This window comes from Haliaeetus leucocephalus, unplaced genomic scaffold (genome assembly GCF_000737465.1).
Source record: "Haliaeetus leucocephalus isolate CR32 unplaced genomic scaffold, Haliaeetus_leucocephalus-4.0 Scaffold197, whole genome shotgun sequence".
Taxonomy (NCBI): Eukaryota; Metazoa; Chordata; class Aves; order Accipitriformes; family Accipitridae; genus Haliaeetus; species Haliaeetus leucocephalus.
In genome coordinates, this window is record NW_010972633.1 from 199,904 (window position 1) to 217,990 (window position 18,087).

Consider the following 18,087-nt stretch of genomic DNA (forward strand, 5'->3'; position numbering starts at 1 on the left):
GGCGGCCGCGCCCTTTGGCAGCCGGCGCGGAGGCGGGGAGCGCGCATGCGCAGGCGCCGGGAAGGCGGAGCCGCTGGGCGCAGAGCTCCGCCCTCCCCTTACGCCGCCCGTACAGTAGGTGGAGTCACGCGGGGCAGGGTCACATGACCGGGGCCCTTTACAGTAGGATCCCAATATGGCAGCAGCAGCGGCGGCGGGCGCAGGGCCCGCCGCGGTCGGGGCTGTCCGCACCTAGGGCCGCCGCCGCCGCCCGCTCCGGCTCTCCCCCGTTCCTTCCGCCTCCCCTCCCGGGCGGACGGACCCTCTTCCCCTCCCAAGGGTACTTCGGAGTCAGCTGCGCCCGGTCGCGTCCGACATGAGGGAGAAGGGCCGCAGGAAGAAGGGCAGGACCTGGGCAGAGGCCGCCCGGACGGTACGCGGGGCCTGCGGGCCGCGGGCGGGCGGGCGGGCGGTAGGCCGCTGGGGCCGGTCAGAGGCCTCCGGGTCATGCGGGCTCCCTCCTGCGGGGAACGGCCGTTCCCCTCGCGCCTGGCCCCGCTCAGAGCCCGTGCGCGGCGGGCAGCCTCGATGGCGGCGGCGGTGGGGGGGGTCGGGGTCGGTGCAGCCTCGGCCTCCGGCTGCCTGCGGGGCTGCAGGGGCAGCCCGGTGAGGTGCGAAGGGGTGAGGGGCTGCGCGGTCTGTGCGAGCTGCCGGCCTGTCCCTGCCTGCAACTTTGTTCCTTGGCTGCGCGCTTGCATAGGCAGGTTTTTGGTTTTGGTTTTTTTTGTTTTGTTTTTTTGTTTTGTTTTGTTTTTTGTTTGTTTGTTTTTTGTTTTTTTTTTTTAATTCTGATCTGTTCTCCAGTTGCTGAATGTTTCTAAGCGCAAATTTATATGGGAAGCTTTGTGGGGGAGGGATTACCTTTTCATATTTGCAAAATGCTGCGATTGCTGCGGATGTAAATAATATTAGCAAACAAGTGACATGCACAGTGGTTTTTTTCAGTATTCTCAGTGCATCCGTGTCTTTCATGCAGCAGAACTTGTTGCAGTAGGAGCTACTGAATTGCCTCACGTCAGATAGCAAGTTGCAAAACCTAAAAGGAGAATTTTTATCTTCTAATTTCCCAGTCTGACAGTCGTTGCTACTGTACTGTTTTCAGTATGGACTTACTGTAGTTTCTCTGTGGGGCAGGCACGCTAGAGGGTGGATAAAAGAAAAAGGATGTTGAGTAGTGGGACAAGCGTGAGAGAGAGGAAACAAGTGCAACCTGGAGGAGCTGGACAGAAGTGTTGAATTGTGGAAGTACAACACAAGCTTCTGAGATATCTGAATTTGCAGTGCGGACTCGAATCTGTCTAATGGAGAGGGGGAGGAGTTTGGGTTCTATCATAACCATTCTGAAAGAGGTATCTGTTAAAACAAGACTTGAAAAGTCTGGCTAGAAAGCAAATGTAAATAGGCATCTGTGGCTGAGACTTGCAAGCACTATTTTAATAAATAGTAATTTATTTGGGCCTTGTATTTACAGTTTGAAAGGCAGCAAAATAGCTGCTCTTTCAGGAGATATGATGCAGTTAACTATTTTAAGAATATAAGATACTGTCCCACAGGTGAACACTTTGGTACCTCTCTGTATGTTTTTGTGTATCTTTTTTTTAATAATTTGCTTTGAAAAAAGAGTGGAAGAATCGCCAGTGTAGGGTATAAGTGGGACCAAATCTTTTTCAGCCTATGTGCACTGCTGTTCATCCACTGATCTCTTCCAAAATCCACTTAAAGGCTAAAACATGTATTTAGAAAAGCTGCACTGAAAACTTATCAAAACTGAAGGTTACATGTTATCCTGGGTTGCATACCTAGATTCATAGCAGAAGCAGCCAAAACTAGGAAAAGATGAGTAAATGCTTGCCAAAACCTCAGTTTTGGCAAATATTTCTATTTGTGTATTCAGCGGGAATGTTAAAATATTCTGGTCGAACTCCAACTCCAATCTTCAAAAAGTTTCCCTGCTTTTTTGGTTTGAAATAATGTCTTTTGATTCTTGTCCTAGCTTGTGTGCTTGTATTGGCTTCTCAGCTGCCGGTGATTGAAGTTTGTAGGGTATATTATAAAACCGCATTAAGAAATGTGGCAGCTCTCGGGTACCCTATTCTTCTGCTCCTCAAAGGTAACATAAAACTTTCTTCAAGCTTGAGAAACCTTCCATTTTCTCTTCAGCATAGTGTTGCATTTCTGCACTCTTTTGTGGAGTTAGTTCACTCGCTGAGCTCTCATAAGCTGGCTTGCTGTGGGGTGGAGTGAGCCCTGACAGTCACGGGTCAGCACAGAGCTGCAGGGGAGGGGGCTTGGGGTTGCAAGTTTTGATGGCAGCTGGCTATAGACCTGCTTGCCCTGGCAAACTGCCCTGCAGTGGCTGAATAGCAGTGTAAGGCCATCACAGCTGATGTTTTTGTGTCAATTCTGTCCCCTCTCTGCCTCCTCACTCTCTCTGTCACCTCACCACTGGTGCTCGTAGGTAGTTCAGGGAGCTAAACCAGCAAAAAACCATCATTGTTGTTATGGTGCTGATCTGGCTTCATGCCAGTTTAGTCTTCCTAACCAGATAGTTGGAATTAGGTGTCCTCCAGTGCAAGGGAGTTGATGGGAATGTGCTCTCCCCTCCCCACCAAGGTAATATTTACTTGAATTAGCTTAATCTGTTGTAGCGGTTCAGCGTTAGCTGGAACAAGGTGGTAAGCAGCAGAAGCGTGGCCTTTCTGTTTGGTAGAAGGACCTCAGGTTAGGTATGTGGATAAGGTGGATTCAGTGGGACTCAAGCTATGCTTGCTTCTTGGGTGTATTCGGCTATCAATTGGAGCAGAATTGCAGTGTGAAGTAAGGAAAGGGTGCCCCATGTGGGCAGCGCTTTCAGGGAGGAAGTTACTGTTGATAAACAACCTTTTTCTTATTTCCTGGCTCATTCAGTAAATTTGCAGCTGCAGATGACTGTTAACTTGTGACTTCTTGGGACAATGGCTGGGTGTCCCTGCAGTTAAAGTAAAAAGCTTCATTAAGGTAAGAAGCTGATACTATATAGTACACAAGTTTAGGATACAGGGGTTTAAGATAAATACACTGTATATGTCTCTAGCCTGGAGTATCCTCTTCAGATACAGTGGTGGAGCAACCAAACTGCAGACACACACCAATGGGACAGTGTGTCTAAAGAAAAGAGCTGATTTATCTATTCTGCTGAAGACTAGAACAGGCAGATTACATCTGTACTGGTAAACTTGAGTTTTAGGCCTTGTTTTCTGGCACCAAGGCTACGTCACAGGGTCTGTGTGTATCCATACTGCTGAACCTCTATCCTCAAACTGGATGACCACATTCTGGCTGCCTTTGGCTAATTCTTCGTGCCAATTCTTGAACTGCACCATAAACTGGTGTCCGGGCTCAATTTGTAATCTTACATACAGATCTGTGCCAGGGACCTTGTACTAACGTAATGGTGCGGGCAGCCGGGCTGGTGGCTGTGCAGTGCCCTGCTGTGGCTGAGCTTAAACGTATGGCTGTGGCGGTCCAGTGGATATCAGAGAACTGGAACTGATGCCTGTTAAGCTGGTGCAGGCAGATGAGAACAAATATTCAGTGGTACTTGCCTTAGTCTGACTTGGGTAAGCATTATCATTGTAGTATTGAATTGATAGTCATGGTGGCTGTGGTTGAAGGGGGCAGGAGCCACGTTGCTTGTGGCAATGGGACTTTGGTTGTGCAGCAGAGAAGTTCTGCGCTTTGTTTTGACTGCTTGGGTCTCAGAGTTGTTGCTGTTCCTCTTGCTTATGTTTAACACAGTCTTTGGGATGCAGCTTTCCGAAACAGGGAGGGACGAGACCACAGCTGAATGCTCTGTGCATCTCCCTGCTGCCATCCTCTGCTCTGCTGTGTGATGGAGTATGGCAGCGAACGGGCTGTTGTGGTGTGTTAGTGGCCTGTTTAGATCCAGACAAGAAGTCCTGTTGCTGGACGGAAGCCACAAACAGGCTAGGCTGTCTTTGTGCTTTGTTTGTATGGAGGAAAGTGTATGCTGTCATGTGCCAAGTTTGAAGAAATTTGGTGTTTGTTTTTCATGGGAAGTCCCTGCGTGTGACCCGACAGAACAGTTTTCTGCTGTATGGCCTCAGAGTACCAAGGCATAGGGGCCATGCAAATGTGGGCTGGAGATGGTTTCTCTAAATGCCCCTTGGCTGGGTCATCTAGGAACACAAAATGCAGTCTTTTATGCTACCTGTTTGTGAGAGGGAGCTGCTGCAGCCGTGTTTTTTCCTGTGTGCTGATTTCCTGTTGGGTCAAACCGACTTTGTTGGCTTTGGAGGGTGGCAATGCAGTGTGAGAATGCCCTTGGGAAAGCAGACGGAGCTTAAACGTGTTGTGGTGGGCACCTCTTAAGGCATAGATGACCAAGTATGAGTCCTGTCATGATGCTGGCAGTTACTGTGCAGCTCTTGTGATGTGAACTCAGCTTCTCTCTTGCTGTAGGGGTTTGTTTGCATCACTTGTGTCAACTGAAGAATTAAAATGAAAAGACGTGCCATCTCTGAAACTGATAGTGCAGAACATAAAATCTGATCTGGGGTTTGCAGGCCCATCTGCTATGTCAAACAGAAGATAATGTAGTAAGGTCAAAAGGCGAAGTCAAGTAGAAGCCTTATTTGTTAGGGAAACATAGCATGCTTTTGCAAGTTGACTTTATTAAGACTGTCCTTTTTAATAAGGTGCAATTTTCTGGGGGGCGATGAAGCAAGGAATCTGAGGGATGCCATTTTTCCTTGCTTTCTGTTAAAGACGTATGCAGAAGAGAGGGTGGAAGGATCTAAATTGTAGAAGTTTCCCACTTGTCTACAAGTACCCGAGTCCATTTACTCACCTGTATACACAAACTTGAAAAATCTGCAAAGGTTCCAAGACTGCTGCAAAAATATGCAGAAATTCAGAGGATTCTGTAAAACATCAGTTTGAGGGACTGATCAGCCTAGTAGATGATGCTGTTATTTTTTACTACTATGTATTTCAAGTGCCCAGCTACAGCTTTTCAATGTATAGATTGGCAGAGCTGAATTGTGTGTGCTTGCAGATTGTTTTTTTGAGACAAGAGTGGTAGTTGGTTTAACTGGGTATAAAATGCATGTGATGTCTGAGACAGATTTCTGCATTTCACCAGTCCTTCAGAGTTCTGATCGCTCAATCGGAAAAAATCTGGAGGATGATTTGGAGCACAGCAGGCCTTTCCTGGTGAATCTGAGAACTGGCTTTTCACTTTTCAGCAAGGCATTGAATCAGGTAGCACTGTAGAAGGTTAAATGATTAATCAAAGCTTGTGAAATGAGCTGATAGTTGAAACTGGTAAAGCTTGGGGTTTTGTTTGGGTTTTTTTTGAGGGGGTTGTTTGTTGCTGTGTGCTAGGTTTTTTTGGTGGTGGTGTGGTTTTTTTTGTTTTTGTTTTTTTTAATCCGTTAAGTATTATCACAGCTTCCTTCCCTGTTCTCAGTATGTGTCCAGGCACAAGACCTGTTTCCACTGAGGACAAGAAGCGGTGGCTAAGGTTGGTCTGTTAAATGCTTTTGCAGAGACTTCTGTAGGACAGGCGTAGTGCTGTTGGTAGCCGTGGCTCTGGTGACCGAGCCATTGTACGCTGTCCTTCTGCCGTGTGACGTATCTATGTGTCTGCTAGCCAGGAAAATACCTTGGCAGTGTTTCTAGAGAAGTAGACTTGTGGCTGCACAAGACTGCACAAAAGTTGGCACAAACTTTGTCACATGTTAATAGAGAACTGCAGTTTTCTTCGCTACTTGCATGTATCTTCTATTGACCGCAGCACTCAGATGTATTTTTTCCTGCATTTTTTCCAGGTTTTTTTATTTTAAGGACTTTACTGTAAAGTCAGCAATTGCACTGCAAATGTGAACTCCGTTTTGGTCCAATGTGTGTTGTATCCTTTGATATCTGCTCTTCTGGATGCTAGAACTTCTACTGAACTGAAAGTTTACTTTAAACTCATCTTGGGAATCTGTAAGAGACAAACGAAGGCTTAAATTGATTCTGATATGGAAATAGAATTTGGAAAGGATGAGGAGGAAGAGTAATCCAGTTTAATTGCTGTAGCAAACTGGCAGACTACAGAATCTGTCCTTCTTCCAATCACAATAATCCAATTATTTGCCTGCCATTGTAAAAACTATTTTCCAAGTCATAGCCTGTGTTCCTGCTAGGAGCTGTAACCTCTAAAAGCTGTCAAAATCCCTGTGACTTATTACACATATACCTACCTGCTGCTTTGGATCTGTAGTTGTGCATGCTCTGGCTGGAGTTGAGTAAGCTTGTTTGCCAGCTTTCTATCTGATCTGTGGGGTTGACAACGCAATGCTGTGCTAAGGTGTGGTTAATTTTATTAGTTGTAGTACAACTTGTTTTAAAAGATACCTGAGGGGGCTGGCTTTTGGCTTGAGGGTAGTGGAGTCCATCTGACCCAAAGCGTCAATGCACTTGGTAAAATCTTGGAGTGTTATTTTCCCCCTGCAAAGCAGGGTGGAGGCAGATGTGCAACCACCCAGCTCAGCAGCACAGCACGGAAGAGGAAATGGAGAGCAGTGGTGCCAGGTGGGGAATCCCCCCCAGCTGCAGAGCATTGCAGCCCTGCCTGCGAGTGACTCTCACAGCAAGCTCAGAGTTGGAGGTTTGGGCAACTGTTCACCTTGTTCTGCGTTCCAGTGGAAAAATTCAGTGCTGCTGAGGAATCTTAAACATGTTTTCTTTATTTCTATTCTTATTTAAAACAATAAATGCAGTTTAGGTATTAATTTTAATACAGGGCTTAGATAAACTTTTGCCTGGTCTCTCTCATTAACTTTATTGTAGCGCAGAAGGATTTAAAGGTATCATGCAGACTTCCTTGAGTGAGCTTGTCTCTAAGGCTGCAAGAGCAATGAAATGGCTTTTCTGCAAAAGTTGTGGTCTCCTTTCAAATCAGCTGAGAAATGTAGATGTGCAAGCATGTCTTGAGCATTTTTTTGTGCAAGGCTTTTCCAAGTGAGAATGTTTGAGAACAAAAGACAGTTTTGTTTCCCGGATATGGTCTTTGCAGCATCTGCAGAAGATGGTTTAAATGAACCTAACCATTGTGTAGTAACCAGCACATTGTCTAGTGTCCTAAAGAAATGGAATAATCATCTTTTACTAAAATGTAGTTGGATTCTGGGTATTGTGCAAGCTTTTCGTATAAAAAGAGGGAAATTCAAATGCTTTGTGCTTAAAACTCATGCTTTGCAGTCTGCGTTTTCATGCACCAAGTGCTGTTTGCATTAGTGAGTAACGTGGAGTGATAAAATCACCCTGCGGAGAGAAATTGGTGGCAAGGAGGAGTCGATACCAGTGCTATGTCTGCTGCAGGGTTTTGCATTGGGGTAGCTCTGGTTTGACCCAGAGGGCTGAACTTTTGCTATTGCCTGTCGCATACTGGATGCGCTCTGAACTGAAAGGTGGGTGCTCCTCTGGCTTAATCCAAAGAGAATCCATTGTCTCCTCCACTAGCTGCTCTGGAAAGTGAGCTGAAGCACAGTAAGTGGAGACAATTGAGAGCCAGCACCCTGAGTGCTCTCCTGATTGCAGTGAAAACTATAATAATGTAGACGTGACAGGTGGGTGTTATTGCCCAAATATGCCAATGCTGAATGAAGATCATCCTGTGGCTTTCTGGTTCAATTCAGCATGTGCATCTGTTGCCTACAGTGTGTGTTAGAACACACCAGAAGCAGTTGCTTGATATATCTGGGAGTTTTTTTTCTAGGATTGTCAGGTTTTCTGCTTATGTTGTTAGCTTAAACTGTTTGGAGGAGTAAAAATGGAGGGCCAAGAATGGCCAAGACAGTCAAATTCTTCCTGTGTCTCTGAAACATCTCTACTGTAACCAGCTGTGGAATCTGATCAGAAGTCTGATCTGAATTCGTGTCCTGAATGAGGCAGCTTCAGTAGGACATATTGAAAATACTTTCACTGTTACTGAATAGCCTGTCAAATAAAATGTGAGAAATTGTATAATCATGCCTATCGCTTATGTTCTGCAAATGCTGAGAAACTCTGCTTTACAGAGTAGAGCAGTATTACTCTTGTGGAGTTAAGTAGAGATGAAAATTTGGAGGACTAAGCATGTGAATTTATCACTTGATAGCTGTGGCAGGAAGACTATACTTTGTTGTTTTTTAAAGAAAAATCCTCCAATGATGCAGAGTTTACTCTGTTTCAGTGCAGAAGCCAAGGGGTGGCAACTGCTGTCTGCCAGCCTCATGTTCGGAGAACAGAAGAGGAGATGTAAGCTGTGGAACTTGCTTTTGCAGGGTGTTGTGGATGCTAAAGGCTTGCAAGGGCTTGTGGAAATCTGTTGCAGGTTACTAAATAGCTGGAAACCCCTCTCATTTTGGAAGTCCCAAGCGGCATGGAGGATGGGAGAGCAGACTCCTGGGATGTTGGGATGTTAGATAATTGCAGAGAAGGTCTATCAAGATCTGCTGTGGCCCCATACAGATTGGTGTTTTAGTTCAACCTCAGGCCACTAGAATGGTTTCCTGCTTTTCTGTGTAAACAAAAGATTTTCCTGGTGTGCTGAAGGAACTCGCCAACATGATTGCAAGTTGATTCTTTATTGTCCTTAGAGGGCTGTGGTGACTTGGGAATGCTCCTTGTGAGAGGAAGAGGGAAAATGTCACACCCCTTTTCAAAAGGGTGAGAAGAAGGATGTGGGGAAATAGGCCTGGTCATCCTTAGTTGAGTCCTTGGGAAGGTATGGAACAAATACTCCTGGAAACTGCTTTCTTGTGCATGTAGGAGAAGAATGTTTTTTGGGGGACAGACAGTGTGGATTTACCAAAGGTAAGCTGTTGCTGAAGAAGGTGATGAGATGGCTGGCTCTGTGGAGGAGGACAGAGCAGTGGATGGTATTTACCTTGCCTTTAACATGGCTTTTGGTATGTTTTTTTCCCATAGTATCCTTATGACCAAGCTGGTGAGACACAGGCTGGATAAGCAGGTGACAAGGTTGATGCTAAACTGGCTGGACAGCCAGGTACCATGGTCTGAACAGCCATGCACTGGCTACTGCGTGTCGGTGGTGGTCCTTGGGTTTTGGTACTGAGGCTGATACTGAGCTGGTGCTTTGTGTTGGTGTTTGGATGTGTACCAGAGGTTCCTGTTGTAAAGGCTAGAACCCCAATATGTCAATCATCAGGGCTTGGCGACTTGGATAACTGTCTGTGGGTGGTCAAGTTTATTGCCCTTCCTCTGCTTTTAGAACAAACCCAGAAAGTATTATGTCCTACGTTGTGAAGTGTGGTTTGGATTGCTGTTCTCCTCCAGAAGTATTTCTGTGTTGTCTGTTGCAGCTGTAGTGTTTCAATGCTTATAAAGTGGCTGTGACTATCATATTCCTTTACAGGGAAAATGACAGCCCTGGGAAGACAATTGTTTTGGAGCTGGATATCTTCTAGATACTGAACTGTAATAATTTTGTAATAACTAAGTGTTGACTCTTCTAAAGTGTGTGGTGTGATTATAAATGTTCATAATAAACTTTCTGATTCTTCTCAAATTAGCGTGACTTTATTTGCCTGGTTAAAACCAAGTATATACCTTTAGACTCTGCAGCTTCAGGAAGGGTGCACAAAATTATTCAGCCAGATGGGTTATGTACTTCCATGAGTTCTGTTTAAAATAAAAGAATTTGCCTTTTTTTCACTGGAGTATATAAAAAAAATTGAGTAGCAACAGGATTAGGCTCTGTTTGCCAACTCTCCGGTAGGTTCAATATGCTTTCGTCTTCAGGTAAATTTAACTGAAGGAACCTGAGAGGGTAAGAGAGCTTGGTCAAACTAAGGGCAACAGCTGTACCTGTTTGTAATGCTTTGATGTGAGCATAAATTTTGCCTCACATGTGGACAATATTTTGATTGCTTGTGGTTCTGCAGTAGTTCCATGGAAGAACACCCAAAGGAATCCTTGCTTAAATGCATTTTGGTTCACTGTAGGCCAAACTTATGTGATCACTGGTTACTTCCAACCAGGAAGCCCTGCTGATGTCATTGCAATGATGCAACTTTGGGGCAGGAACTGAACTTCTGAACTTCTCTCTTTGGGGCAGATTAAAACTTTATTTTCAAGAACACAAAATACTGCAATGCCATTGCTGGTAACTGTATGTTCTCCTAAAACTGTTTTCAGTGGCTTTATAGATATTAGACACTGTCTTTCCTTCTAATAACTGCACTGGCTCTGCTGGAGTCTGAGTGCACTTACTTGTGTTTTACTGGATTCTGAATTCAAAACTGATTTGATAAGATCACTTCGTAAAAATATCCCTATTCTTTTTCTGGCAAGTCATGCAATTTGTGTTCTGCTGGGAAGAATTCTTTCTTCCCTACTTTCCATGTGGGGAAATTTGAATTTGCTCTTAAACCTCTTACAAGACACAGCAATAAACATTATCTGTAATGGCTTGCATTTTTGCTATTCAGAAGCTTTTTCTGAGCTCAGTCTACACTCTGTCCCAATACAGCATCCCCCCAAGATCAACAAAACCCATTTACTCCTCTTTTCCCCTGTGTTTTCTGGCATGTGATGCACAAGTGGAGCATCTTGGGGGATTTGTGGCTGCTGAAAAGCTGCAGTAGGCTGGTGTTCCTGGCAGCAGTGGCTTGTGCAATTTAAAAAGACTTTAGCAAGTAAATGGTCAGTAATACTCACACAGCACTGACTGCACTGATCCTGTTTCCCTGCGGCAGGCAGTGTATGCTTCAGCAGAATCATATTGGAATATCACAGTCACTTCTTCATTAAAGAGCATTTTAAATGTGAAGCTTTTAACAAGCCTGGCAGATGATGCTTCAGATGGATGGAGTCTGTGTGCTGTAGCTGGGAGCATGAACTGGGTTCATGCACTGTCTGTCCAGTGGAATACAGTGTCCTTATATACCTCTGAGGGCTTTGCTCCACTGTCACCTGGGATGTCAGCTCTTGAGCCTGTGATTCTTGAGCTGGACTTGGAACAAGCCCACTTGGATGTGGGCATTGCCACAACTCTGTGTTACAGCTCCTTCCATTAACTTCTGCAGAAATAATTCATGGAGCAAGGTGAAGGTTTGAAGATGGCTTATCACTGTCGTCTTGAGAGCCCACAGGCTTTAAGCAGGATTCCTCCAGAGTTGGCTCTAGCCAAATACTTACTGCATGGTGCAAATACTTTGAAAGGCACTGCAATTTGTATTATGTCTGCTTTAGTTGCCAGTGTTAACTTGCATCTGTCTTCAGCATTTCTTCCTTCTTACCAACCCACCGTGGGACTGAGGGAGTGTTGAGAGGGGCTGCTGTGGCAGTCCTTCTTTTAAAAGTATGTGCAGTATAAATGTAATTCTGCTTTCTCCTATACAGCCTTATTAAATATCAGTGTACTTCTGGAAATACTGAATTCAAAGTTTGCTTTGTCTTTATGTAATGAGAACATAGGTCTCCTGGTGGCAGAGGGTCAGCAAATAACTCTTTATGCACTTTGTCATGGAAATTAAATGGCACAATCTTTGCCCCCTCCTGAGTGTGCCTGTTTGTTGGTATATCAGCCAGAAGTAATTCAGCACTCCTTAACCCCTATTGAAGGTTAGACCCCATCCTTACTGCCATGAAGAAGTTAGTGTTTGTTTCATGGTACGGTCATAACATCACTTAGATTATCTTTCAGCAGCTAGTGGGCAGGAAAACATGAAACACTTCTGGTTCAGGTTGTATGAATGACTATCTGCCGTTAGAGTAGTAAGGTTTAAAGGTTTCAACCCAGACTGAAGTCTGGCTGAGCTAGGTAACTTCTGTCCTAAAGTATTAGCACATACCATCACTTGAAAAGTCTGCTTCTCTTTTAAAAATCTTTAAAAGGCAGCTATGGGTCCTCAGGGTCTCTTTGCTCACCTCCTTGCAGGTGTTTCCATCTGAACTTGCAGATCTCGGTCCTTGTTGGAAGGTTGAACACCAGAGTTGTTGAGACAATGGCAAAGAAAATTGTCTCATATCAGCAGTGTCATTGCAGTAATGGGTTTCTCCTTACTCAGGAAGATTTTTCATTCATGCCTGAACTTTGATGGATTTTTCTTCCACTAAATAATCATCTGTTTTGGAAGGACAGCTGAAGTAAAAAGCACCTGCATCTTTGTGTTTGACCTTCTTGCTTTGGGACATAGAGTGAATTAACAACCTGAGAACCAGGTGGCAAGGCACACGTAAAGCCCTGGCTGTCTTAAATCTTGGAGTGCCACTTGAAACATGCTTAAAATGTTGTTTTTCCTTACTTTCCTTATGTTGAAAGTGTTTGCAGGGGATTACCTTACGTTCTGTTGGAGGCTTTTAGTTCTTTGCTGTGCAATTATAAATTCTGAAAAAAAAAATGTTATTTTTTCTGACAAAGCTTTTGAGTTGTAGGAGAGCACTTACTTCCAGTAACAAACTTATTTACATGGTTCTCTGCAAAGAGTATACTTTCCTTAACCAAGCAGCTAATGTACTTCAAATGCCTTTTATTTTGATGTTTCAGGCTGCTGAGGCTTCCTGTCTATCTTTGACCTAATGTTGCCTCTAGAGCTGCATACAGCTAAATGTTTTCCAGTCTTAAAAGGAAAGAATGAGTGTTAAGGTTTCCTTTCTGCTCTAGGGGAAGGAATGTGGAAAAACAATATCCTCCAAAATTGCTGCCCTGGTTCAAGTTATCTACCTGTATCTTCCATAGTTACTTGAATGTGGAAATCCGATGGCTCCAGTTAGCCCTGACTTTCAGGGTCATCTCTTTATCTTCTCATTTTGTGGGTGTTTCAAAAGCTGGAGCTGCAGTGACCTTACTGTCTTTTGCTACATCTGCATGGCAGTGAGAGATGGCCCCTTGTCTTCTGCTCCTCCTCGTGCCTGCTGTCCCTGCGGACTCCCCACCCCTTGGCCTTCACAGTGAAGTCTTGTGAGATATTGGTGTCTTCCATGAAATCTGCTTATTCCTCTGTTCCTTTCACCAAGAAACTTCTTGTATATGCTGTCTTGAGTCTTCTCTGCATTTCTGTTGTTTTTTCTTTTTTTTTTTTTGCCTGTGTAACTGGAGGAATATCATGGAGCCTTACAGTCCAAATAATGCCTTGTAGGTTCTGGTTTTGTGGTGATGCTGCCCTAAAACACAAGTAGATCTGAAAAGGAAACGTAGGGTCCTGGGTGGTCTGCTGATTCTGCATCGAGTGCTGGTGGTGAGTTAAGACTGTGAAAGATTTGTCTTGTGCCAGCACACGTGGAGACCATCAGTGTTTATATGCTACTCATACCAGAATATAGAAGAATGGAAAGGTTGGAGAGATGCAATTTGTTGATATAAAACGCACCACTTCATTTTGAAGCTTTGGCTAGTGACTTACAAAAACACTATGTTCATGGCTTATCGGAACTGGGAGTTGTTGAATGGGGAAGAAGCCACCTCCTGTACTGACAGATTCAGATGTTTGCTGCTGTACACCGGCTTTTTTTTTTTAAATTGTGTTTAAACCTCTAATCTGTTTCAAAGAGTGCTCACCAGTGCTGACAGGTAGGATTTGGTGACAAGCATTTCTGCTGCTTGCCTTTACCAGTGGCAAAATGGATGAAATAAAATGCAAAGCCTTGGTTGCAGTGTTTAAAACAAAACAAAAAAACCCAAGTGTGGTTCAGCAACCTTACCTCTCATTGCTGGCTCTCCCAGCCAGGTGGGAAGGTACACAGTAGCGGTTTTAGGGTCATATAGACATGCCTGAGCACTGACTTCAGAGAAGCCACTGAGGCTTTCTGCCAGGCAGTGTGAGTATCTTGCCAACACTCAGCAACTCTCTCTTACAGTAATGAGAGACTTTTGCATTTCATAAGATCACAGAATCATAGACTTGTTTGGGTTGGAAGGCACCTTTAGATGTCATCTAGTTCCAGCCCCCCTGCCGTGGGCAGGGACACCTTCCACTAGACCAGGTTGCTCCAAGCCCCATCCAACCTGGCCTTGAACGCTGCCAGGGATGGGGCATCCACAGCTCTCTGGGCAACCTGTTCCAGTGCCTCACCACCCTCACAGTGAAGAACCTCCTTATATCTAATCTAAATCTACCCTCTTTCAGTTTAAAGCCATTACCCGTTGTCCTACCACTGAATGCCCTTGTAAAAAGTGCCTCTCCAGCTTTCTTGTTGGCCCCCTGGAAGGCCGCAATAAGGTCTTCCTGGAGCCTTCTCTTCTCCAGGCTGAACAACCCCAACTTTTTCAGCCTGTCCTCATAGCAGAGGTGTTCCAGCCCTCTGACCTCCTCTGGACCTGCTCCAACAGGTCCATATCTGTCCTGTGCTGAGGACCCCAGAGCTGGACGCAGGACTCCAGGTGGGGTCTCACCCGATCGGAGCAGAGGGGCAGAATCCCCTCCCTCGACCTGCTGGCCACGCTGCTTGGGATGCAGCCCAGGACACGGTTGGCTTCCTGGGCTGCGAGCGCACGTTGCTGGCTCATGTCCAGTTTTTTGTCAGTACCCCCAAATCCTTCTTCTCAGGGCTGCTCTCAATCCACTCATTGCCCACCCTGTATTTGTGCTTGGGATAGCCCCGACCCATGTGCAGGACCTTGCACTTGGCATTGTTGAACCTCATGAGGTTTGCACGGGCCCACCTCTCAAGCGTGTCAAGGTTGCTCTGGATGGCATCTCTTTCCTCCGGCGTGTCGACTGCACCGCCCAGCTTGGTGTTGTCGGCAAAATTCCTGAGAGTGCACTCAATCCCACTGTCTGTGTTGCTGACAAAGATGTTAAACAGTGCTGGCAGGTCTCATTACCAACGACCCCTGAGGAATGCCACTTGTCACTGCTCTCCACTTGGACATCGAGCTGTTGACCACAACTCTGAGTGCTACCATCCAGCCAATTCCTCATTCACCGAGTGGTCCATCCATCAAATCCATGTCTCTCTAATTTTGTCTCCAAGGTTGTCATGCAGGACAGTGTCAGATGCTTTGCATGTGTCCAGGTAGTTTCAAGGTCTATATGAGATTGTGAGGAGCTGCAGGAGCTTCTATTCTGAGAGATTTCTCTTCAGAAGAGAAAATTAGCTAGATGAATAACTTCATCGTCAACTTCAAATTCAAGTGAAGGTTTGTAGTGTTAGTTCCCACTTCAGGTCAGTAGGCAATGAATTCCCTATGGTGTCTGTGCTTCCTGTTTCTGACTAATGTGAAAGCTGAAGTAGGAGAGAGAACCCTTTTTTCCAGCAAGGGTAAAAGAACATAAAAGGTGGCAACTGTTTTACTACAGGAAAAAAGGCTCTAATTATTGGAGGACAAATTTTAGAAGTTGAAGTAGCATTGATATTCTTCTGGTAATCTGATTTATTTTTTTAAAACACTCTTAATTATTAGATAGTTATTAGAACAAGGTGGAGTTTTAAATAGGGTTCTTCTCATGGGCAGTATAAATATTACTCAATTGGTGCATGTTCTGGTGGCTTCAGTTAAGCTGGTGCATTTAAACAACCTTAAGTATTGTTAGTGTAATGATGTTCATGGCTAAAGACACCTTTCAGTTGGAGATTTTGTAAATACCTGTCCAGCAGGGACAATCTGTGATGTTTTTTTGTCAGTGTTGTTGCTAAAAGGCTTGCTATCTCACCTCTGGAAACCAAGAGTGCAAGTCAAGTTGATCTTTGCCAATCATCCTTAACATGAACTTGTTGACTCCACGCATCATAGCACAGGCACCCAAGGTCTCATGCGCAGGGTAAAAATAGCTGCAGTGGCTTTGGCTCATAGTGTGCTCCTTGCGTTTGACAAACAGCCTGCAAATGTGTGTGTATGATATTGAATAGTGATCTTGCATTCAAACCTTGTTGTATCAAATGGTAAAACCTAAAGACAAGTATGGTATTCTAAGTAAAGGCTAACAAATCCATGAAACTACACCATGAAACTTGATAATTTTGTCTGTACCACATGATGTCATGAATGCTTGTTTCTTACTTTCCTTTTGGGACTCTCCTTACCTTGGTAGAAGGATGAACCTGTACAGGATCCAAGGCTGGCATCCACAGGAGATGCAATTACCTGCTTCCTACAGGCTCCTGTGTGATATTTGCAAGTCAAAGGCTGGTTTACGAACTGTTCAAGCTGCTGCTGCTGCCAGATGGGGAGGTGTGTATCAGCGCTGCCCTTGCTCTGGCCTCTTTTGCCATAGGAGTGTGTGAAGCTACTTGGCAAACTCCATTTGTAAAGCTGTTCTTTTTTTTTTTTTTTTTTTAATAAAAAAAAAAAGGTGAAATTATTTTTAGCTTGGATTAGATCCCTGATCTTGTTTACCACTTTGCCAGCACACGTGGTAACGCAGCCTGGAGGAAGGGAGATGTGCCAAAGGTGCAGGACCATCTTTCAACATCAGCATGGACACTTCAGCTTGCAGAAGTTTGGTGTTTTAATAGGAAATTCAGGCATTTGAGACAAATGCAGTTTCTTGCCAGTAAGTTAAGTAAAATAAATTGTTTAAGTTTAGTAGCTGGTTGTGTTGGTTTTAACATGCCCATGCTTTCATATACAAATATCAAAAACTCCTCCTAGGAGTAGGTCTGGTGTGCTACCTGATTCAAGCAAGAGCTGGCTTCAGTTTAGCTCTTTGCCCCGTGCAGGATGGCTGTCTGAGGACTGTTTATTTTTGAGACTTCCTTGTTGGGCTGCTATGCACAGATTCTGGGACTCTGACCTCTTTGGTGTTTGCTCTCCAATTGCGTTGCCATTTATTTTCTTGTTGGGAACTGGTGACCTGCACCACCTTGCTGTCTGTCCAGTGCTCTCCTTTCACTAACTAAACATAGGCACTACTGCAGGGCTTAAACTCAAATATAAATTTTGTTTCTACACATGTTTGTTGGGAGCTTAAGACCATTTATACTTGAAAGAAGTATATATGTGCAAAGGTGACAACTTTGGTAGTATTTTGCATCTGAATCCCAAACTCTTGCTCTGTGCGTGGGAGCCAAAATGTACAGCCAGGAGCAGTTCAGCAGGTCTTGCTTAATAATTGTCTCTTGCTAATATTGTGACCTTCTCATGTCCCTTTTAGATCACTACTGTATAACTCCTCAGCCTTCTGAAACCTTGGGAAATAATGCAGAGGTGTTTTTTTTGAAAAGGCTACTCTGTTAGTTTCTACTGATAGACTTCTGCCCCTCTCCCATCTCATACACATGTTATTCCTGAAGGCATGTTGCACACAAGCCCTCGCCTCAGAAGTGCTATTCCACTTTGGTTTCTGTTCTCTAAATTCAGGGATGTAAGCTCCAAGTCCAGAACCTTTGAGTTGTTTTGTAGGGATGGTCACTTCTAGGGTTTCCCCACAAAAATATGTCCTAGACCTCAGACTTCTCCCAGTCTTTTGAGGTTGATATAATCCTGTTGAGTTTCTTTCAAACTGTTTGTTCTCTACTTAAAGCTGAGCTTATCAAGCATCTGGGTGGGTGTTTTGGAAGTTGGTGGGAGCACAGGGTAGTCTGCAGAATGGTCATGTTGTCTTTCAGTGGGACAAGTTTTTCACAAATCCAGAAATGGTTTATTAGAAGCAGCATTTCAGTTTCCTCTTGGCCATATCCTTGAAATGAAATGGTCATTAAATACAGGCAATTTTGGTTCCTGTCTCTGCTGTGTAGCAGTGTACAACTTTAAACCCATGTCCCTGTTCTGCCTTGTCTCTCCAGTGGCGTATCTTAGCAGAAACAAGCAATGAACATCTGTGGAGCTGCTGCAGCAGCGTAGCCTGGTGTCCTCCTGTGTCCTCCTCCAGGTTCCTATTGCGCTCTGAGTTGTGCAGTTGCCTAACCAGGTCCTCGAGGCGAAGTGTGACTCTTGGATCTCGCCTCTTCACGCTACTGTTCCAACACATTTAAAAATGGTGCGACATGCTACAGTCTTAAATGCTGCATAAAGTGATAACATGCACTGGCATTTAATGGCACTTGTTTCTAATAACATGGAATTGTCCATTCCGTCTTGACCTCATTTCTGGTTAAAACCTTGAATAGCATTTG

General features: G+C 44.6%; 1 protein-coding gene across 6 annotated transcripts in view; it reads left to right on the forward strand.

The window, feature by feature from the left end:
* The first annotated feature begins 204 nt into the window (after positions 1–204).
* LOC104830749 (putative Polycomb group protein ASXL2) overlaps positions 205–18,087 on the forward strand; it is an 80,301-nt gene continuing 62,418 nt past the window's right edge. For all 6 annotated transcript variants that reach the window (XR_774248.1, XM_010565874.1, XM_010565875.1 and 3 more), the window contains exon 1: positions 205–412. Coding sequence is in view for 5 of the 6 variants with exons in the window: in XM_010565874.1 (XP_010564176.1) it covers positions 356–412 (57 nt within the window). In the remaining variant the exon portion in view is untranslated. The remainder of the gene's footprint in view (positions 413–18,087) is intronic.